Below are 23,613 nucleotides of genomic sequence, written 5' to 3' on the forward strand. Positions count from 1 at the left end.
AATTTTTCCGGATATGACCCGAGTATTTTGCGTGGTCTCAGCATGCATTGACAATCATGCAAAGTTTGTGTTGAACCACAGCCAGTTCCTGTCCTTGTCATCTAATCAAACAAACTCAAATCTTAGGATGATTTTTTGCTTTACTTTATCTTTGCACCTCTTCAAGATGCAGTAATACATATCCCTAATTCTGGAAAGTTGCAGTTGTAACTGAAGAGTTGTTCTGTCTTACCTATCACTTAAAATATTTAGGGCAATTCTTTGTAAAAGGGCAATACTAACTTTTGCCCAACTGATACAAGTATTGCCAGCTTAGTCTTTTTTGGTATAAGAGAGTGGAATGAAGAACTCAGTGGTAGAAAGTTTTGTGGGAAAAAAGTTTTTTAAATGTGAATAGCAAGAAACTTTTAGAATTCTCTTTGCAAGAGGAGTGAAATAGGATCTTTCATAAAAATATACTTTTGTGTTTTGGTAAAAATCATGAAATTCACATGAAAAATCTTTCTATTCAACTGAGGTTTCTTTCTATTTTCAATTCACTTAATGCCAAGAAAAAAGGGAAAACAATTTTAAGATTTGTTAGAAACAATGATTCATCATAAAAATTTCCAAGAAGGGTCAGTAGGAAAATTCCCTGGATTGTTTATGAGAATTTTAATTTCAGGCAGTTTCATGGATCAAGCTTGTGTTATTTTAGGCAAAAAGTATAACAAACACAAACGTTTCTCCGTGCAAAAGTTTTTTTTTCTCTTAGTAATGGAAGTTTTATGAAGATCAATCTGCAATTAATCTTTCATTCAAGCAGTAGAACTTTATCAATAAATGAAAAAATGAAACTATCTATGTCCATCAATTATGTTAAAGTTATCTGTTAAAGATAATAAATCTTGGGACACAAGGCACAGGTCCACAGCAACTACCAGAACTTGTCATGTCATATGTGTTCACTTAAGAGCTGTGTTGAACAAGTATTAAAATTAAAGGAGAATATAGGTCCTCATTTTCTTCTAATCTTGTTTGACTTACTGTCCAATTTGTTTTCCAACAAATCTGGCAACGGCTGTGCAAGTTATGTTAAACCAAGTCTTGACTGATATTCTTAATTCACTCTTAATATCTTGCAATTTTTTTTCTGTTTGACTGTAGTCTTTCCCTTATTTTTCAAGTTATTAGCTTTTGATGATATGCTAGGCTATATCATAAAGCTATTTAGCTATCATGAACAGTAATAAATCCTTCCAAAGATCTATATATTAATTTATATGTTATATATATATAACTTTATATTAGTTGAAACAGATAATTAATTTCTCTGCATTCTTGTTTTTGGCAAATGATCATAGGAAACAAGGAAAATTGCTATAATTGCAAGTTGGTTGTTCTCTAATGTTGTAGGTATATTGATCTGTGTAAATAGTCAGAAAACAAATTCCATTGAAAGAAATATCCATGGTATTCAATGCTTTAAAGAAAATATTTTATGTTGTACATTAAAGAAATTGATTTTGATGATATTTTATATTTCATTTGCAGGTGCAAAAGCATCCTTGCCTAGCACTCCAAAAGAGTCACCACCATCTCCACAACTGTCACGAATTCCACGTTTCAATAGGCGACTTTCTTCAACTCCTGGGCTAGAACAAGAGTCCCCAGGCAGGGCCAACAGCCAGGCCAGTTTAAACTCATCTGCAGGGATTGTCCAGTCACCTGGTCCAGACAGAATCAGCCCCAACAATGGGTATGTGTTGGACTTTTTCATTGACCACTCTATCATATTTTATGTTTTTTATCAGATTTGATCAAAACTTTACATCTGGTGAGAGGGAGAAACAATATGGAAAAGTTGCAAATGCTAGTGAAGATAAGCAAAATTTAGAAACCGTGCTTTTCTGTTATGATACGAACCAAAATCTGCACATGTTAGCCTTCGTGGATTGGCAATATAGACTTATAATGTTTTTGGCTGAATGTATTAGTGAACTGAAACAGTAAATAGATTTCTGTTTGATAAAAAGGAGAAAGTAACTTTTTGATGATGTGTAAAGAAAATACTAGAGTTTTACAAAAACATATTTTTGAATTTATATTCTTTGGCTACAAAAAATATTGTAATATGAAATGGTCAGTTTCCGAATTTATGCCTAGTGACACTAAGAAATAAAATAAAAAATCATGAAAGATACAAGTACTTGAAATTTTGTTTGTAATCTAATATATTGACATTTAAAAAAAGTTATTCCTCTTTATATCCAACCTTGTATAAGAGTTTTACCAAGCTTATTTCATTTTAAAAGAAGAGGTATATTATAAATGTGCTCAGATCCTGCTACATTACATATTTTGGCAGCTTTTTGTGCAATTAAAAGCAATAAGGACCAAAGAACCTACTCCTGCTGTCTTCTTAGTCTCGTTTTTAATCCTTTGATACCTAATGCTTAAGCAAGAAGCTTTTTTCTTATGTATGATTTTCTTGCATAAATTCCTTGTATAAATTTTGATAATACCTTTATAAATATTTTGCTGTGCCTTTGGTGAAGAAAGCCAGAGAACTTAAGAAACAGCTGCCTTTACTCCAAAGCAAACATTGCCACTTTAGGTCAAATTTCGTTGGGATTCATGATCACTTTATTTATTTACACTCTTGTGAATGCTATACATCATTATCAGATATAAGAACTTTCTGTCAACCCTCTAAAACTAATGAAAAATTACAATAAACCTCTTAAATGATAAATTGAAGTTGTTTCCATTCAAAAATGTTTCAAATACGGTGATTAAGAAAAATCGTTATTTGGTCAGAAGCACATTGGTTCGCAGAAATGTTTTCCCCATTTTTGAGTAATAATGATTACAAGATTACAATGTGGTATCACTGGGTTTTTGTATGGAGAATCACTGATCCAAATTAAGCACAGAGTTTGTTATGTAGCTCCAACTGGGCATGGTTTCACTAGCATCTTGACGCGTCTTTGTTTTTTGGTGAACCAAGAAAGTCACGGCTGGGCAAGCTCTTTTATTCTCTAATACTTTGATGGCCTTCTGTTTCAAAGTAAGAGCTTGTATGAGATTAATATTGAGAAGTGTCAGCCAAACATGATTATTTTAGAAAGAAAGTATTAACGTGAAGTATGACGTTTGAGTAAACTTAACATATGATGAATATAACAAATGAAAGGCTTTTCGATTCCCTCAGTTGGTGAGTTAACAAGATTTAGCGAAGTAAAATCTACAATCTCAGTCTTTTGACGCCTTGTTGCTTGAGTGTTGTTTTGAGAAAAAATTAGCAGTTTTCGGTAGCAAAGACCTTTGAATATCATTTAACGTTGTAGAGTCGAATAACATACCTTTCTTAAAGGAATCGATTGGATCAAACTAAAAGATTCCGGTGGAATAAGCTCAGTATTGTTCGGTGGGAGAGAGTGTAGTGTTTTTGAAGTTGTGCTTAAGTTTTGCGTAGCATACCAAGACATGTTTCAGGGATAGCAAATTAATGTAGACTTTTCCTTAATCTTGAGTTGTCAGTAAGAGGCTTGATAGTAGATTTCTCATTTAAGTAATGATAATTATAGCGTTTTTGTTATCTTGCCTCTTAAAGGTTACAAAATAAGCCGAAAATGGCGATTTAACGATGTGAAAATTTTTTCTTTACTAGCCGACTCTCGAAAAAGCGTCTTTCTGCCAACGACCTGTATGCTGAGTCGAGGCGCAGCAGTATCCCTGCATTTAGTGTAAGCGACCGAGGAAGCGAGAGGGGAGATAGAGGTGTTTCCAGATCTTCAAGCAGGCGGCCTAGTCTGTCAGATAGTGGTAATGGTGCATCTCTGTTTTCTTCGCTGCATGCATCTGGCTTTGGCGGGTTGCTTGACTCAAGCCGAAGCAGTTCAAGGCGGGGATCTTCGTTAGCTATCGACCAGGATGCAGCTAAAAAGGAAGGCGTTATCAGCTTCAACCCGCAAATCAGGACTGCCCCAGTATCAGGTAGGTCTCTTGCTTATTTTCCTATATCATTAACTGGTCACCTGTTTTGCGGGGAAGGGGGTAGGGCAAATCCAGCTTTCAAATTGGTAGCTTTCAGAACCTTTGTTACAGGCGGTCATAATTGATCAAACGGCTGTTCCTCTTTCAGTTTTCTCAGGCTCATACTTTCTGTCGGCAGGGTTAAAACGAGATGTAAAGCCTCGTCCGTATGTGTAAGGCTTTTGGGGCTCAGAAAAAGATGGCGATTTTTTTTTTAGTTTTGTTGCCACACTTGCAGTAACGGATCCATAAAACAGCTGATATTAGAAATTTCGATTTGGTTTTATAGCGTTTGGCCCTTGTCTAGCTAAATATATGTTTTTAATTCTGAAGTATCTGTAGAAAGATGTGAAAACCTGTAGCAGAAAACGCATTAGAATCAAACTGTGTTTTAGAAGGTCTTCAGCTAAAGTCTTATGAACCAGCCCCTCACCCCCAGTCACTTCCAAAGGTAGTGAATTAGGCCAATATTTCAATTTCTCAGTTTAATGGCGAGCATTCACTATAAACCAAACTGTAGTTAGATTTCTAAACAGGCAACAACATTCTGACGAACGACTTTACCAGTCATGCATGCAAAATTCATTTTCAATCCTGTTTTGAGCTTAGTGCCTTCATCTCATTGCGCCCTTTTGTTTGTTTAATATTGAAGATAAGACGGGTTGTGGAATTTCGATCGCCAATGTTTTTGGAGCTAAACCCTAGAAATATGGTTGTATATTGTGCGCGTTTTAAGAGTTCTAAAAAAAGACTTGACCTAGATATTTGACTGCTAGTGCAAGAAGAAGCTCGGCTTACTAAGACATCGTATTGTGATGTGCCGTCTTTTTGTCACGTTGCGTCTTATGGCGAGAGAACAATGTGCTCATAGTGATTAAGATATTTTCGCAGTGTCTTTTTGTGGCGTTAAAATACTACTTGGTTAGGTGAATTGGATGTTCTATGTAAGCTGTGGTGGTGGATACGCCAACATATGTTCATTGATGCAAAACTCATGGAACGGCAACCTGCTGTAAAATTTCTTCTCTGTGCTTGGTTATTTCTGCAGGCAGATGTTTCACATGCAATACTGAATTTTGTCGAATAATTGAAAGACTTCTTTTCTGTAGACAAAAACTCTGTTTGCTCTACCCTGTGACCGAGTACAATTGATTGTTATGATTGACGTTTTAAGCACAGGGCGTTTTCTACATCATTCCCTTGATTTTAGCCTGGTTGCACTGCAAGTTGCAAACTATTTGCTATAAATGTTTCCTGTTATGGATTTCCTTGTTCGCCCTTGGTTAATTTCGTCTGCCACCGTAGGCGTTTCTCGTATTGTTGCACCGACTATCTTCACGTCGATTTCCTTAGTCTTGTTTAAAGTATATGTCGAAGGGCCTGGTAAAGGTCATGCATGCTTTTGGCAGTCAAATAATGACAAGCAAGCCATGGTGCTACAACTAAAGTCGTACATCTGTGACCAATCTGGTGTATTTTGCCCATAACTAAGTGACAGTTGAGTTGAGTGTCCAAATTCGCTTGTCTGTCTGTAAAAATACTAAATATATCAGTTTTCGAACTGTGAAAGATGATATTGAAATGTGCAAAAAGGTGTTGAAGATGGGCAGAATCGATAAATTTCTGGTTTTGTTGAGTTGCTTTGTGATAGAGGCCGGAATCTAGTGTATTTCGTTTTTATCGCAACCACTACTAGGTTTAAAGCTATACGGTCAATGCTGAACGGATTGTTCAATGCGAGAGAATCAGAAATGAAAATGTTTTGAATGCGACTTCAAAGAGGCGTAGATAGTTTAAGTGTAACGAAGGAGCACTAGATATGAAATATAGCCTGGTCGCTTAATAATTAATAAATCCCAATTCATCCTTCTTAGGCTTTGTTGATTAATTTTCTGCCATTTCAGCCAGCTTTCAATGCATATGGAAGATTAAAGCACTAGGTTTCAACCGCTTTGTTTCAACATGATGAAAAACCAGTATCGTCACACGCAGCTGATTTTGATAGTGGCAGTCTGAATACGAGGCAGGCAATCTCGTTTGTTATTTATTCTCAATTTGCGGTTTTCCCACCATTGCCTGAAAATAATTCTATATATTTTTGCGGTGGAAATTGACAACGAGCTTAAAACTATTTTTAAAGTGCATCGGGCTCTCAAGTCTTTTTCTAAACAGCATTTTATCCTTTCTTGATCATTGACAACTGGTAGTTAACTGTCCGGGTAATTTTGTTCGTGACGTAAAAGGTTATTTATCAAATTGATATTTGTATTAGTGGAGCATAGGAATGGGTTTTCTCTTCCTCGTGATTCCATCCACAAAAATCTGCAGAATTCATCGTCAGTTATAATTTAGCCAAGGTTACTTCAACGAGAAGTAACATTGCGGCGTGTGGCAAGATTCTCATTGAAGCTGGCATTGAAAGAAGCTTGGTTCATAATTTATTAACACGATTGCAGTCGTATGAGAAGTTTCTTGATATGAAACTGTAACTGAAATAACAATTCAGTGGAACTTTTACTTGAAATACTTAATTAATTTTCATGGCGAGAAATTTGTGCGCAAATAAATGAATCGAAGAAGTCGTCACCTTACCAAGAGGCTTTGTTGATCAACCGTCTTTTAATAATTAATAGCAAGAGAAGCAAAGATAAGCCGCTTGATCGTTCGAGTGCAGATTTGTTCATCCTAGCGACACTTTCATACTTGCTAGCTGTACGAAGTCGAAGCGAAGAGACTACGTCTTGCCTAGATTGTTTGCTATCGAGCTGTGACAAAACATCATTTTCTAGAAATCTTCAGCTATATGCTCCTGAAGGACCTGATCTCTGTCGCTGGATTGTCGGATTGAATCCAAGGTGACAAGCAAAGCGATCATCTCTGTGGCCCAATCATGTGCATGATAAGACCATATGTTTCAGTTCGGTTGGAAGCCTATCCCAATTTATCGATGGATTTTGGCTTTTGGGATTGGCAAAGCTCGACTTAGCTGACTCTTAAGCAGGCAGATCGACGTTGAAAGGTTGCTGGTTTGAGAAAGCAATTACCGTGCTTCAGTAGGCGCTAAAATTGGACTCTGCTTTTGTGTTTTTGATTGGCGATTTCGCTTCAGTTTGGGCAGGGAAAGGTAGCAGAAGTTGGTTACCAGCTACTGAGCACTGGTTGTGACCGTAAGAGGTTATTTTGGGCTCAATTGAAATGAAAGAAAAATTCAGCGAAAGTTGTAAATGCGATTCGCAATTGTGCGATGAATGTTCTGTTTGTCCAAACAGGAGGGATAATCCCAAAGAGGCTTCAGGTAAGTGGGTTCCACTCGATCAACATCCTTGAAATGTCAAGCCGGAGCCGTTTTGGTGCATTCTTAGGCATTTATGGAATTTCTAATAACATCACTAAACGAAGGGGTGTTTTATGTAAGATATTACTGCTCTTTATTTCGAACCGCAATCCGGTGGATTGATTTTTTATCAGCTGTTTTTCGTTCGATTCAGTTGGTTGATAAGATGATAATGGCTTTCTGCTAGTGACAAATCAACTCAAATATCACTAAATATTTCAAATCTAGCAATTATCAAAAGAGAAAATTGATTTTACACTCCGAATTCCAAAGTATCGTGATGCTAATGACCTTTTCATACTTAAAGCTAAAAGCTTGGCATTCATCTATTGCTAGCCTCAGTTGTAGGGGAATGAAGAAATATCTGGATATTGATTCTGTCCTATGCCATTTCAAGATAACAACAGCGCTGCAACGCTATCTTCTACTGCAACTTTGAATTTCATCAACTAAAGCTATATTAGCATTGCACAAACATGTTTCTGATCATCATTACTCTGACGTCATCATTTTAACCAACCACTCACTTTGGCAGCGATATTACTATTTGTTTTAACAATGCTTTGAAAAGGATCTATTGACCAGTAGATCCTATGAAAAAATATTCTGTGTTATCCAGCTCAGATTGTTCTGTGCAAAGAATCTTTCTGTTTGGATCTATTATCCCTTGACCCTGGATTTTTAACTTATTATTGCGCAATTTTACTTGAATATTGATTGCAATCCGCAGGTGATATTAATTCTGTTTCTGTAAGCTTCATAGGTCAAAGCCCTGCTTTATTCAATTCAACTCTGTTCTTCAATGTCACAGGTCTTTCCAACTTCCTACCTGGAAATCTCCAAACAAACTGAAAATTAATTTCACAGTGATTATATTTTCAGCTAAAAATTCATGATGACAACCCATGATTTCTAATAACTTGTAACATACATGCTACGTGCAAATTTTCTAAAGCTTAACATTTCGAAAAAAAATTCATTTACATTTCTTTATTTCTGTATTCCGGTTATATATACCCATGAAGGCATCCGCTAGGTTTTCGAGTTGGTTCCAGCAAGCTACTGGTTCATGAGACAAACTTGACCCACATCCAATTCAACCCCACCTGAATTACTCAATTATGCCATAGGCCTAGTCAGTATTAGAGAGCCAATCACTGCCTAACGTTCAAGTGGGTGTAACTCGGAAATAGGAAACTTTTTTACAACTAGGAAGACGGTTAAAAGCCGTTAGGTTAAAAGGGTTGGATGCTGTTGAAGTGTATGAGGACGAGGAGTTTCAACTATAAGATCAGTAGAGACAACAATGACAACGAAATCAGAATCAGGAACAACTGGAGCAACAGAAGAACATATGACAAATAACGTTAGCAATGGAAAAAGTAACAACTACAGCACCGATAGTAACGATCGTTTTGAAGCCTTTTTGCAACATGATTGGAAGGTATATAGTTGGAGAAATGATAAAAATCAGAAAATTGCGCGATCATCATGTCAGTCTCGCGACTTTATTTTGAAGGGTATATTTATTGTAGATAGCCACCGCCAGTGTCTTAAACCCGAACATTCAGATGACTCCTCAGCCCAAACAATATCTCTGATCAATCGCCACCCAGTAACCAGGAAAAGTGTTTCTATTTTCAACCAGAAGCGGGGATGTAGCAGACTTTTTGATAGCAATTAGTCCTAATGCTCTCTGTTTTAATTATAGTCCAAAAGGCACGGGTGACCACTGTCATATAATCTTCGTGGATCTCCAGTGGGATTAATCATGTTATTGGATCATCTATATATCTTCAAAAGCTGTATTTGCGAGACAATAATATCTTCTCGTATGAATTATCCGGAAATCGTTCTTTGCGTAGAGTTAGCAAGTTGGAATGGCTTTCTTAATCTCTCTCTTCTTCGATTATTTGCATGTAATACCATCATATTTGCCGACTCAATATCTTTATCCGTCTTCTTTCTGAGTTCCCGATTAGTATTTACAGTATGCAGTTCTAATTTTGATCAAAAAAGAACCTCTATTTGAAATTTTTTACAGTCTTTTTTCCAACGATTGGTTTCAGTTACTCAATATATATATGTAGCATGCTCAAAAAACCTTTATCAAGTTACAAATAAACATTTTCTCAGGATAAAGCGAGTACGCACAGGTGATGTTTGCTGTTTGCTTGCATGGAAGGATTTTTTAGGAATGTCGTCAGATTTCGGCAAAATTTTTCACTCAGATTTGTTCACTGCGTTCGCAGGGTTTCTTTAGCATTCTCAGACTATTTCACAACGCGTTGCAATCCATCTGAAACGCGACAATCCTTGTGATTTTTTCCAATGCCAACTAGCGTTGCTAGTTAGAATAAATCTGCCCTGTGTGTAGACAACTATGCATAAATGCTGCTGTGTTTTTATCATACATATGACGTATGTCAGCGTGTTTGGCATTCACACCAATTGACTGTTATTTTATATACTCCCAAACATGAACCACCCTTTTTTGCTATTAACTCCTATGTTTCTATTATTTATTTTTCTTTTACCATTGTATCATGTTCCTTGCCGGATATTAGTCTAGGAAAAATTCTGGTAAAGTGGTTAGACTATAGAGCCTTTGTGTAGCCATTTACACGGGAGTGCCTGCCCTTCTTAGCTTCGCGGCTTAGGACCTGAATCTCACAGAGCCAGTGAACATCAATTTAATTTAATTAAGTTGACCATAGTATTGAGCCTTAATCCATCACTGAGAATTCGATATCCTTTCTACCTAGACCCTGGTCGCGTTCAAGTATTCGTCCGTATACGACCTCGAAATGATGACGAGGAAGCAAGAGGGGACCCAATGGGTGTCTCAATCGAAGATCAACAGATGACACAGGTAGACCATTAATGAAAAAATTTCTATTTTCTGTAGCTTTATTGCGGTAATACTGTTGATTGGCAGAATTGAGAAAGTTCTTCTGATGGCACATTACTTGTATTTGCAACAATAAAGAATATAAAGAAGCAAAATTATTTGGAAATTTTATTTTGTATGTAGTTTATTTAAATTGTAATCTGCAATTAAATTTCAAAATTGAATCTTATCTCTGTATAAATGTGAAATGAATTTTTTAATTTGTGTAAAATTTGTTTGCATTTCTAGTTGAAAGTTCTCGACGGGAAGAATGAGAGATTTTACCAGTTCGATGGCGTACTCCCGGAAGTTGCTACAAACAGAGAGGTAATTTTCCCCTTTTCACCCTAGATCACCTACATGCCTATTTTCTTAACCAACACTTGATAGGAGCCATGGAGTTTATATTTTCAAGAGAATGTTTATGCCGTAGATCTTTGAATTATCAAAGATAAAGATAGCACCTCTTTGCAAGGGTTTGATGTAGCAAGTGGGGTATGGAACAATACTGCTTTCCCGCTTCGTTTATGCCCGTTGCCTTTATGCCACCTGCCTTTATTTGCCATTTAGGGACAGAGGAGCCAGTATTCGCACCTGGAAACGTTTATTTAGATACCGTATTTTCTCGAGTGAGCGCCACCCGCGTATGAACGCCGCCCCCGAATAAGCGCCGCATTTGAGACAAATGAAGTTAAAGTGCGCCGCCTCCGAATTTTTTTACCTGAGATTGTCAAAGCTCGCCTTTCAAGTTGTTATCCTTTACTACTTTAATCAGACTATGTTGTTTCCCATTCGCAGGTTTTTAAAGAAGTCGCCCAGCCACTCTTGAGGTCGGCTTTGAGTGGATTCAATGGTATTCTGATGTGCTATGGACAAACAGGAACAGGTAAAATACGACTCGAGTGAAAATTGGAGATAATGATTTCCTTTATTGTACAAAGAAATAGCGTAGTCAGCATTTCATGAGATTTCTAATCTACGTTGCAAATTTTTTTCTCTGTTCCTCGAAAACAGTATATAAATAAGTAAGACTGAATATACAAAATTTCTTCACGGCTCATTCTTGGCGGTGCTGATGATCAAATTTATCGTTAGAGAGTTCCACGAGAAACAAAGGGCTGGTAACACATATCTATGTGATATTAGACTTTCGTAGTGAATTGATAATGAATTTTTAATTGAAATAATGTGGGTGGGAGTAACATTCACTGAAAGACCTGTTTTATGAAAATATCACATTTAATGTTTCGTAATTTAGTTTTCTGCATTCAGGCAAAACCATAACACAGAGACATTTTGCAGGCAAAACCTACACTTTGATGTCAAACGATGGAATGACAGTGAGGGTGATATGTAAATGTTTTAGAGTCATAAACAAAGATAAAAAGCACAAATACACTGTAAGTTGAAAAATAATTTTTTTGTTGAATTATACTGAATGTCATCAACATGTTGATCTCTTCGATTAAAGATTTCGGATACATCTTGAAATTTTCTTATGAAGAAAATTCAGGGTCAGCTGTTTCCGTTAATGTGAGACAGAATGTTGAAAGTAAACGTTATAATTTGGCAGTTTCTGTCACAGATTCTGTGATTGTTTCAGCCAGACATGATGTCGTTTGGCAAAATGGAGAAGCACTGTAGAAAATTTGACAGTTGTATTATACATTGCTTATATATTTAGTTAAAAAGCACAAATCTCTTCTTTTTACGCATTGGCTGCTTAAAAGAATGAGGCAGGATGTTTAACATTACAAGTCTTGTGGCTCTAAATTTTTCTCGCACCTTTTACAAGCTGTATTTTTAATGAATCTTTGTTCTAAGATAATTGTGACAGGAGTTCTCAAATGATAATATGAAAATAGCTGGTTGGAGGAAAAATAGTGAAATTCTAAGGCAAACATGCAAAAGGTACTTAGACACAGGAAAACAAGGGAGTTAGATCTGGAATCATATTATAAAAAGGGTTTACGGATTTTAAGACAAATTGTTCAATATATAGGACCTCACATTTGTTCATGGTCTAAAAATATTCGAAACAGGAGAACGCGAACCAACTTTTCAGATTGGCCTGTTGCGATTCAAAACTACATCTATACATATATTTCATAGACTAAGATTTTTGATCATCGTTCTGATGCTTTATGCTCTGAAGAGTGCCAGATGAAAACTTTTGTATATCTTAATAGCCTTTTTTTTAATTTTGTACCACTAAGAAGTTGTTTGAATAGTATTCAGAATAGGATTTTTGCCTACTAATCAAATCTACTAGCCCATGTTATTGTGCTGTTTGGCTTTAAAACGTTGTTTGCATTATCTTCATAGGTTACGTGCTCTTATTTACAAATTTACCAAGACAAAATTTACGACCTGTTAAACGCGACAAGAACTGTTGATCTGTCTTTACGAGAGCATCCTAAAAGGGGTAAGTCTGCAATCGTACTTTAATAGAGAGCATCCCTTTTAGTAGAAACTATTGTTACATGCATTTGTGTGAATCCGTTGCTTTTCTAATCGCTCATAGGAAAACAATACATATGTCTAATTCTACTTCTCTTGCATAAAGCTAAATCCCCAATATTGTCTCTATCCTAATGTACCTCCGCTGCTCTCATGTACCCTTATCCCTCTTGAAAAATTTGTCATTTCCATGTAATTCCGTTGAGACTAGTCAAAAAACAACAGCTTATGGAAAGCTAAGGTCAGCAGTTTCTTTTAGAACCACTTTAGCTAGTTCTTTTAATTAATTAAAATGTTTTTGAAAGGTTGTTTTGTTTTTAAAACCACAGTTAGATCTAATTCAAACATTGTATTGATGTTTTCTTCCAACTATGCAGATGCAAGCATTTATAGAGGATCACAAGAAAACTATTTTTAGAATTTTAGAATTTTGACCACATAACATGAAAGAACATCATAAAACTAACCCATATATGCAAAATCAGCCAATTCGTAATACCTTTAACTGATTTTCCAGATTTAGAGGTATTTCAAGATGCTCTTTCAGGTAATGGGAAAAAATTCAAAAATTCTAAAATTAGATTTTTGTTATATCCAGGTGTATACGTTGAAAATTTGACAGAATACGTTGTCCACTCTCCAAAAGAAGTGTTGAATCTTCTTAAAGTCGGTAGGCGGCGATTGGTTTTTGCAGAGACACAAATGAACCGTGCTTCAAGCAGGTAAGAAGACTGGTCGGCTTTTAGCTAATAAGATTTTAAGGTGATCAGTTAAGGTGAGTCTTGGTAAAGCTGTTTGCTGCCGTGTTGTTGCAAAGGAATACCTTGAACTTTTACCAAATAAAGAAACTTGAAACTTTCCAACAAAAAAGTCTTTCTTCTGTTTGTGTGTTTGACTCATTAGTAAAATGAGAATTAGCAATAAATGAATTATTAAATATTCGTAAAATTGCTATAACGGACTTGAAAGAATGCTAATGCACCGAATAAAGAGATTTCTACAAGTGAGTGTCGGGGAGATGTTCTGTTCTGCTCTATCTGCTCTATTTTTAGACATTTTTACATTTGCTGCATCCAAAATGTTTCCAACTTTTCAACTTTAAATTGACATTGAATCGAATCTTTCTTTGCTCTATTAACTCCCGTTATCCTCGGATGCATACCGAGGCTAGTAAGGACTAGCTAAATGGTGCATGCTTATTTTGATTCGCTATCTATCAATTTTATCTGACAGGTCGCATGCAATATGTGAATTACGAATATTGAAAGAGCGTGCAAAGGATAATCTAGGTAAGGTTTTCATTATTTTAAACCCCACTGCTTCGTAGGTTTTGAGTATGCTTATTTCTGAGCTTTGTAGAACTGTGAAATTTGGTTACATAGCACTATTCTCTGTTAAACCTACTGTCCTGGATAGGCGATTGTGGAATTCTGTATTCACTCTTTCCCCAGTTCACGCTAGGTATCTTTGCTGTTGTAATTTTTCCAGTTTTAAGACTGGAGGGGGGTCGAGTGCGGGTTTTAGTACGTCATCTTGCCCCCTCTCATATGGGAAGGCGTTGGTTTCAACAGCCCTCTCTCTCTCCAGGAGTGTAGTTCCTACCATCACTTGAGTGTTGTTTTAGAATTCAGCTATTGTTTAATGATTCTTTCTTCAATATTTCAGTAGTTTTTTACATCGAACATGGCTCATGATCAACTCCATAAAATACGACAAATCAATATAAAATTGGTTATTAGTTTGTCAACACAGAAACAATTGATAGAGCTATATATAGATTTATTATAAAGACATTTACTTTCTCACTGACGAAGGATCTCTTTTGAATCTTAGAAGGGAGCAGAAGCCAGACGCCCAGCTTTAATGAAATGCATATGCACGAAGCCGACCTCAGTTCTTCATGGAGTGCAGATATGATGGCTGATGATGATTATGGGGAAGAAGATATGTTCGGGGAAAGCATGGTTTGTATTACTGCTATTGATAATGGTACCACCTATTTTCAAACACGATAGTGAATATGCAGATAGCTCAGTGGGGCTCAAGCATAACACGTGTATATGATGGGCCAGTTATTACCTCAAGTAATTTTGTATGAAACTAGTGATTCAAGGTTAAAAAATGGCGGTAAGACCAACTAATTTTCTCAGGCTGAGTTGAACTGCAATCAAGTTATCGATGGAACACAAGGGGTGATGCATAGTAATAAGAAGTATTTTATTGTCATTATAATTTATTGATTATCTTTGTTTTAATGATAGCATTTTGTAAAGTCTATTTTTTAAAAATGCTTACATGTATCTAATGGTAAGAAAATTTGAAAGAAGCGAACAAATTTTGACAAATGGTAAAACTCATTTTTATAGTGTATGTGTTGTTGTTGTGTATTTGTGTTAAAAGCGAGTTGAAGGACGAGGGGTACATAGACACGCCCATTAGAAAGGGTCTAAGTACTTTGTTTTTAATCTACATTTTTTTATTGAAAAATTTAATTCTTTTTTATCTTTATTTCAGAATATTAGTAGAACATCCATTGATATGATGGAAAATGAGGTGAGCTTTGAGCTGGCAATTTCTGCATTGTATCTTTAGATAAAGTATCTTTAGCAAAAGATATTTTGCAATTTATGTCATTGGTATGCACTGTTATGGACAAAATTTGTCGCGAGTGGTATTTACGACAATGAAGATTTAGATATTGACATTACTTTGTTTGAAGACAGGAAATTACACCAAAAGGCATGGTTTATAAAATAGTCTTTTTTGGAACGGGACATAATATCTAGTACAAGATTTTCTGTAAATTAGACACCAAGTCAATTGCAATGCGCTGTAACCGATCAGCTTTGTATAATGATTGTTTTTTAATTTGTTGTTCTTTTTTGGTTAGAGTAATTGCAGTGAATTTTTGCTGGTATGTACGCACTTTCTCTCGAAGCCGTTATGAGTTCACTGAGGCTGTGAGTCTTGCATATAGGTCGCAGGTAACATTGAAATTGATATTTTGACTAATTTAATTTGCTGTTTCAGGACGACGAAGAGTTTGTCGATGGCTTAACAGATCTGGATGACAGTGTCACGTCAGTCCGAGGAAAGATTTATATGTACGTCTATAGTTTATTTGTCAGTAGCGTTGGCAAGGTCTATCATGATGTGTAAGGGATGAGAATGCGTGACAAATCTAAATGACGTATTTTTCATTCGGTTGCAAATTCTCTGTGTAAATAAACCTTTTGTTTTTCAAATCATCGTTTCATTCAATGTATCCTTATCAGTAATTTTTCCGCTTTGATAATACCCTTTCAATTGTTGGATTCATATCTCGAGAGATGTTCGAAGTTTGTAACAAAAATAAAGACTGAAACTCGAACCCCTATATAGTATGGGTCACGAATGAGATCTAGATCGTGTACTTACCAAGTGAATTAATGTATTTTTAAACCAAATTTTGTAATGCATTCTAAAGGAACTGCGTGCTTACTACGTTCACAGCATGTCAACAAAAATGTTTAAGAATTTCAAGGCTACTGCCTGAGACTTGTGTATCAACAGGGCAGCTCATGTGACTTTGAAGCATTTTACTAATCAATGATAGAAGCAGTACATCAACAGATTTTCTTCGTTTGACGTCATTCTTTAACCTTTATGTTCTTTTGCAGCTGTGATCTCGCTGGCAGTGAAAGAATAAAAAGAACCAAAGCCTCTGGCGAGCGATTGCAGGAGGCACAGCATATCAATTCTTCACTTTTAGAACTCGGGTAAGGGCTTCTCTCCTCACAAGCCTTATTGTACAGCCTTCTTTTAGCAGAGTCTTAACACAATAAAAAGGTTGTGTTGTGCTCTGATTTGCATGCAGGTTGCAAGTCTTTATAATCGCTTTCAAAGACCATGCCTTAGTAGGCCTGTTAGGATCAAAATAGAGTTTTTCTATTGCACCCTGTTGTATTTGATTGCCTAACTGATAATCAATGCCATGAATGCTCTTTTGCATTTCTTAATCTATCACGATTTGCTTCCCACTACTCATAATAGACTCAAGGCTTCTCTATAGCGATCAGTGAAGTGCCTTTTTTTACTTAAGTTCAGCACTGTATTATACACTCAAGTCTCATCTCTATCTTATTTCTATTTTATCTTTCAACACATTTCTTGTAGCTTACATAGGTTTCACATACTGTAACTAACTCGGTAAAATGTTTGTTTTCATATACAGAAAGAGTAGGCTGTACAAAATCTTTCATTATGTTTCATTAGAAGAAACAATTACTACCCTAGTTGAATATCTGCGTTGAAATGTTGACCTGTGGCAATTTCGTTCCGCCTGTAATAACAGTTTGTGGCTTGAAATATTCGTTAAGATGGACTGTAATTTATTCAGGATATTTCTAAGTAACTGGAAGTTGTTTTGGTTTTCTAGAAATGTTATCCAAGCACTGGCAGAAGGCCACAGATCTCATGTACCCTTCAGGAATTCGACCTTGACAAGATTGCTGCAGGAAGGATTGTCAGGAAACTGCAAAACTCGCCTAGTTGTACGTGGCTTTGTTTAGGTGTTTTTATTTTCATTTTTTGGCTCCACTTAGAGGTTGGGAACAGGTTTTACACAGGGCTTAGCGTGAATGGTAATCAAAGTCTTCATCTAATAATATTGACTTTGCGGTGTGTGTATCTTTATTTCAAAAGAAAAGTTAGGTATTCTTTGCTTTTCATTCTTTCTATAATCAGAACCTTCCTGCTGTGCACCATGCTTGGAATTTTAAAAGTTTTCGCAGAAAATTTTTATAGACACAGTTTTGTTGATCTTCACATTTGTTTTCCAAACTGTCATTTCCTATAGGCTGATAAAATTTTGACTAATATTATTTCTTTTTTCATCATTATGCACGATTCATGATCATACCAGTGTAATAGTTATGTCATTAGGGCAAAATTTATTTTCTTGATTTAGAATCGTTATAGAAATAGCTGTTTGAAAGATTTTTTTGGCATTTATTACAATATTTAGCATATTGTATTTCTTTATCTTGAAAGTTAAAGATATTATATATTTCTCTGAATCGTTGTGCTTATAATGTAGCTTTCATATGCCTGGAAATCGTTCCTTTGACCTTCTTTATAGTGGAGTGCTGCTGGAGTGCAACTACTATTCCTTTTTAGTGCAATTTTTGCCAGTTGAAAAGCTATTATGACTTGATTTTAGGTATGTGTAGCACCAACTGCCAAAGATGTGCATGAAACCAAATGCAGTCTCAACTTTGGATCCAGGGCCATGAAGGTGCAAGTGACAGCACATGTTAACTATGAGGTGGGTGGCTTACTTCTTGCGCTTGATAAACCTTTATCGTTGGTGTCGTACTTCCTGCGTTTTGTACAGTTGTGACGTAAGAATAGGTGTCAGTGATTTGTCATTCTAATCGACCATGAGCACTTTGTAAGTTAAGTATCAGCTAGACATAACGAATGTCCAGAAGCTGCTCGATTTTTTGTGTTACTTAATACTTAATATATCTTATTATTTGTTCACTGACGACATTGGCAATACTGTGGCAAGATCCAATTTTTCAATATTATTTTCCTCTGAAGTAGAGCTCAGTCGCCTTCATTAAAAAAACCGGATGAATACATTACTTTGCTGCCATTGGCTTCGTGCATTATTTATATATACGTAATTGGGCTTGGGCGCCCCGCAGTGTTGTTTTGTTTCCTCGCAGCAGTACGCAATTTCAAAAGCGATTTCTACTGATGCGATTTGAAGCTATGCTCTGTTTTTTCTGTCCAGTTTTCACGTGTTTCGGACAGCTTATCCTTGTTTTTGCCACAACCCACTGTGATTTTGTGCTTCTTGAACCTAAATATTTGCTGCTTAGAACTTCTCGAAACTGCCAAACTTGAATGTCAACATGCTTTTTCCTTCAAAATGCTGAAATTTTGTGTTTTTCTGAGAAGAAAACAGTCTACTAAGACATTTCTGTATATTCGGTTTTAGAAGAGAACAGTTCTAAGTTGCAGGTCCGAGTTTGATACGTAATGTGACCATCATGCAACTGTTTTCTGTTTTGATTATACCGTTAACCGTGAAACTCGGAGTTTCAAATCAGAAACGTTCTGTTCTATGCACAAAAGGTTGTAAAGCCTAAATGGCAAGGAGAACTTATTACAGACCAGTATAACAGAAATTTTTATGCGTATTTAGAAAGGTGGCTAGTTCACTATCATTGACAAGGATGTTTTCTTTGCTCCTTGCTATCCTGCGAATTTGAATACCTGAACAAACGGTCCCAAAAGTTGATCCAATAAAACAGATTCTGAATTAAGCAGGGCAACGACAAATTGATACAGAGAGTGCGGCTTTAACCAATACTCCGACGCACCTGTTCTCATTTTTGACCTTTCAAATTGATCTTCCCATTGTTTCAGCCTTTTTTCTTTATACAAAGCAGCAGTTCAGGATCGATATCAATCTGGGTCGTCATTTTGAATAACCTTTAATTCGCACATGTTGAAAATTGCCAGTGATCTTGAATTGAATTTCCAAGTTCATTTGGTTTGCAAATTCAGGGAAACGACCATGATAAAATTGCCGTTTTAAGCTCGACTGGAACGTTGCGACTGCTTCACGATGTTTCGTAACTTCAAGCAGAAGATCGCATTTGCTTTCTCGCAAACATTTTCGGTATGATCCTGGTATTTCTCGTTTTAATTGCAATTAAAATGTCAAGAAGCAGGTAGAATCTAATGCATGCTCACTCCTCACAAGGACAAAAGCTTGGCAGAGCTTGTTGTGAAAAATACAGAATGCAGATTAACGAGCATGTTTTCTTTGCAGGTTGACTACAAGAAGCTCGCAGAATGCCTTGCTGCAAAGCTTGAAAATCTGGGTAAGTATATGTCTCTTGTTTTGAGCTTATTGTCACCAGACTGGACAAGTACAAATTGCCATTGATATCTAGTGAAATCTATATTGCAATTGTACAAATATTGTAAACAAAAGTTTGCGAAACTTTAAATCGCTTTCAACTTATGAAGTAATTGTCAAATTATTATTTCTTTTGGTTTTGTAAATAGACCAAAAAATATCTATTGGTAATCAAAGCGGTCTAAAGTTTACGTTTTTTGCCTCAAGAAATGACATATCAAAGAATTTTTAAGTACGAGATTGATTCTGCAGTCTTTTTGATGTTCTGGTATTTTCTTAAACGAGCTACAATGCAAGGCGCCAGGACATTGATAGACCAACCTGTATTTTTTGCCGATCCTTGTTCATTGAGAAACAGGCCTTTGTTTTGGAGATAAACATCGACACACGCAATGTCATGTTATATCACGTTTGATAAACGGATCAAACAAAATTGTACATCGTTTATCAATTTTTGATCTGATTTTTGCTTCTTGAGCTTCAACGCGATTGGATTTTGTTGTTCTTCTATAATTTGTTATTTGGCTTGAGTGAAAGCTTGTTATTTTCATAATTCAGTGCTCCAAGACCTAGAATCTATGGTCATTTTGCGTTTTATAAAGACATCAAAGTAATTTTGTTGATCTGAAAAACAAAGGTGCAGGTATTTTATTATCTGATTCCATGGCCGAGCGCCAGTTTACATGATCATGCTTTATCAAGCTTATTTCTCTCATCGATGTCATTAATTGAATTTTTCAGCTTCGGAAACTTTGTCTTGGAAAGTAGTTAGGTTAAAGGAATAATGTTTTTTGTAACATTGAGTCTTCATTATCCAAAGGAATTTCCGCAAAGACTGCATCATCAGTTGTCATCATCATAATCACTAATCACTGATCATTGATCAATCATCGATCAATCATCGGTCGAAATCCATCATCATAAGCATCAGCATCAGGAGTAGGCCCGCCGAGAGCTCTCCAGGGGCCTGGGACAAAAAGAAAGATGGGGCTTTGGATGACGTCATTAAAACTGTGCTTTTTATTGTTGTTGTTTTTGTTAGGAACTTTGCTGTAACATAAAAATTGTGGCATATAAAGTGTTTCAAAAAGAAAATGACATTTAATGGTTTTGGGGTGATTTATTAGTTGATAAAGAGAATTTGCACTGCTTTCTGTTGAAGCTGCAACACAATGTATTTCAGTTATGGATTTTTACGAAGAATGAAGGAACGAGACATGAATTCAAAAGCAATGCCCTTCGTTGCCGTTTATACTTATACCTGATTGCTTACAGGAAACTCATCTTTAGTTTTTTCCTCTCCAGAATTGGAATGGAATGTTCAGAAAAACGATTATGAGAAATTTATACAATCTTTGAAACATGAAATCGCAAACAGACGCGGATTACCTGGAAAGCATTTTGATGGAGCATTGAAGGTTTGTCTTAACACTTTCGTTGCGATTAATCATATTTGCTGGGATAGATCTTAATCCTAGCTGGGACACGATCAGTGATCACAAGGAAAGGCTTCTTTAAACAAAGGACTCACTTAACGCACCAATTTTTTCCATATTATGTTACTTACATAATTTCCATTGTATTGTTTCTGTATGATTTGATTGTACTGGTCCTCGTTTTCACTTCTAAAACGATTACAAGCGAGGCTCAGTGGTAAAAGCAGCTTCAAGGACATGGTGTTATAAGTAGCGCAGGGTTTTCTGTCTGTCAATACTCTGTCATTGTTACCATTGTTACCATCTAGTTATTATCTCCTTTGTTTCCGTCATTTAATGCTAATGTCAACTGAAGAAATTCTGGTTTTCTCTAGCCAGTGTTCATAAACTTTGGTTTTTGAACTGCAACCACCCCTCCCCCCGTCCCCCGTATCCAGCTAAGCAATAAACTTTGATCGATTTTTACGCTTCAATTTGTCGTTTTTTCTTATAGTTTTTTAATTTTCTTAGGATGAAAGATCAAATGCGGACAAGCAACAGGTTCAGTCCCTCCTTGTTCTTGAACTGATGACACTGCAATTGTTCTATGGCCTCCAGGGAAAAGGCCACTTAATTGGATCGGAAGAAACTGCCCATGCTCGAATCACACTGATGTCTGACTGTAGTCGAGATGTGCTCATGCAAAGCATGGAAGGCTTGCTAGAAGTAAGTGAATGAATGTTAGATTTGGTTTAATATGTATTTATAGGATATTGCTAGAATCCTTTGAGTAGAAAGGCTTTGAACAATCACAAATCATGATATTCTGCAGCCTTTGGTCAAATCATAGCTTGGACAAAATTATGATTCTTAAGTGTGAAAGTGTTAACAATGTTTAGACGTAGCAGTTGTAAGTTCAGTTTATGGTACTGTTGGGTAAACTGTGTGTTGTGACAAAGTAATAGGAATCGCATAGGATATCGAGTGTGTTTTGATAGTATACGTGGAATATTCAAGGGGCAAGCACCGTAGAGTATCAAGGGCAATAAGATCTGTAATTTTTCATGGAGAGTTTATAGTGCTTGTTCTCGTTTTCAGTTGCTCAACGACTACGAGCGAGGTCCAGTAATAAAAGCAGCCTCAAGAACGTCGAGCACAGGGTCCTCTGCCATTACCAGTCCCGACTATATCGAACATAACACCTTAGAAGGAAGCGACCTGCCGCCCACGCTGGAGCCAGTTGCAAGGTTTTTGGAGCACGCGCAGCAGATTGAGATGAATTACAAAAATAACATTGTGATGGAGAAAGTAAGCAAAGAGCGAACGCGGAGAGTGTTGGAACAGCTGGCTCATTTGAAGGAGTCGATAAGCAGTGCAGCATTGGGTTACCTGAAAAAGACATTTGAAGTCAGTGAAGAGATGCAAGGTAATTACATTGAAGGTTATAAAGCTTCGTTATTGCTTAACATTGTGTAATACGAATAGGTTTTGACGAAAGATCAAATGAGCAGCAACTTTTACTAATGCTTTCACGAATAATAGAGACTCAAACATCTCCAAAACAACAGATTGTAAGAAGAGACAAATTGTAGTAGGAAGTCCGGGATTGGAAGTCTGTCTGATAAGTTGTGCAAAATGTAAAAAGGTGTGCAAAATGTAGAAAGGTGTGCAAAATGTATCTAAAATGGAAAGATTATTTGGGGAGCAAGGTTCCTTACAGGAAGTAAGGCCGTGAAGATATTCGAACTTGTCATTATTTGTCCCTTAGTACCAAAGATCTGCAAAATAACCTTTTCAATCGTAAAACGACAGGCTCTTGAGTCATGACAATACCGTCTCCTGCCCCGTACAGACAGGCATTTTTGATCAAAGCCTAGCGGAGCATTGCTTTGAATGCATGTGTGTGTTGTGCAATAGGATTTGTAGATTCTCAAAACAGGTTCTTCCAAAAATTCACACTACCGCTTAATGGAACAAAATGAGCTTTTTTCTATTGCTTACCTCGACCACTTTACGTCTGGATTTTTATCAGTCACTTTATCTTCGTTGTACACTGGAGGTCCATTTTTGCATGAGTCCACATATGCTATTCTACGTCATACCAGTAGCTGTTTCAGCAGATGAAAAACGCTGATAATCTTAAATGCGCTAATTCTAGTGCCGCAATGTAAACATCACTGTCTATATCAATTTTTCTTCCACGAGTATTTTCTTGATTGGTTTTCTTTGCTTTTTTAAAGAAACAACAGCATCAACTCTGACGTCAGTAGAAGATCTCGTTTCCAATCTCCAAGCTAAAAATGGTGAGTACATCCTGAAATGTTGTTATATCTCTTTACTGTGTATTAATTTTTGGTGAAACTTGCTAAAGGCCACTTTGCCATAGACAACATAGGTATGTGAAATATTGTAAACCACAAAGTTGGTATCAGTTTCATTTTTGGCTGGATCAAATATTAACAAAATGAATGAAAGTAATATTTGTACGTTGGTACGTCAGGCGTTCTGTTTCGTCCAAGCTGTTTGTTCCGTTATATTGTAAAGTGATTTTTTATATGTCCTTTTAGTGTTATTCACAAAC

At 36.3% G+C, this 23,613-nt stretch overlaps 1 protein-coding gene across 4 annotated transcripts in view; it reads left to right on the top strand.

The window, feature by feature from the left end:
• Positions 1–23,613, top strand: part of LOC135696379 (uncharacterized) — a 44,616-nt gene that overhangs the window by 13,981 nt on the left and 7,022 nt on the right. For 3 of the 4 annotated variants that reach the window (XM_065215752.2, XM_065215751.2, XM_065215754.2), the window contains exons 2-21: positions 1,534–1,738; positions 3,653–3,978; positions 10,117–10,223; positions 10,491–10,568; positions 11,040–11,127; positions 11,544–11,641; positions 12,567–12,666; positions 13,300–13,423; positions 13,935–13,990; positions 14,535–14,665; positions 15,216–15,254; positions 15,732–15,805; positions 16,361–16,459; positions 17,119–17,233; positions 17,902–18,006; positions 19,528–19,579; positions 20,923–21,035; positions 21,564–21,758; positions 22,131–22,458; positions 23,273–23,335. In XM_065215752.2, the coding sequence (XP_065071824.2) occupies positions 1,534–1,738; positions 3,653–3,978; positions 10,117–10,223; positions 10,491–10,568; positions 11,040–11,127; positions 11,544–11,641; positions 12,567–12,666; positions 13,300–13,423; positions 13,935–13,990; positions 14,535–14,665; positions 15,216–15,254; positions 15,732–15,805; positions 16,361–16,459; positions 17,119–17,233; positions 17,902–18,006; positions 19,528–19,579; positions 20,923–21,035; positions 21,564–21,758; positions 22,131–22,458; positions 23,273–23,335 (2,496 nt within the window). Of the gene's footprint in view, positions 1–1,533; positions 1,739–3,652; positions 3,979–5,392; positions 7,313–10,116; positions 10,224–10,490; positions 10,569–11,039; positions 11,128–11,543; positions 11,642–12,566; positions 12,667–13,299; positions 13,424–13,934; positions 13,991–14,534; positions 14,666–15,215; positions 15,255–15,731; positions 15,806–16,360; positions 16,460–17,118; positions 17,234–17,901; positions 18,007–19,527; positions 19,580–20,922; positions 21,036–21,563; positions 21,759–22,130; positions 22,459–23,272; positions 23,336–23,613 lie in introns of those variants that run through there. The other variant, XM_065215753.2, reaches the window with a different exon arrangement.

The sequence above is a fragment of the Rhopilema esculentum genome, chromosome 14 (genome assembly GCF_057945365.1).
Source record: "Rhopilema esculentum isolate cy_ngs chromosome 14, ASM5794536v1, whole genome shotgun sequence".
Taxonomy (NCBI): Eukaryota; Metazoa; Cnidaria; class Scyphozoa; order Rhizostomeae; family Rhizostomatidae; genus Rhopilema; species Rhopilema esculentum.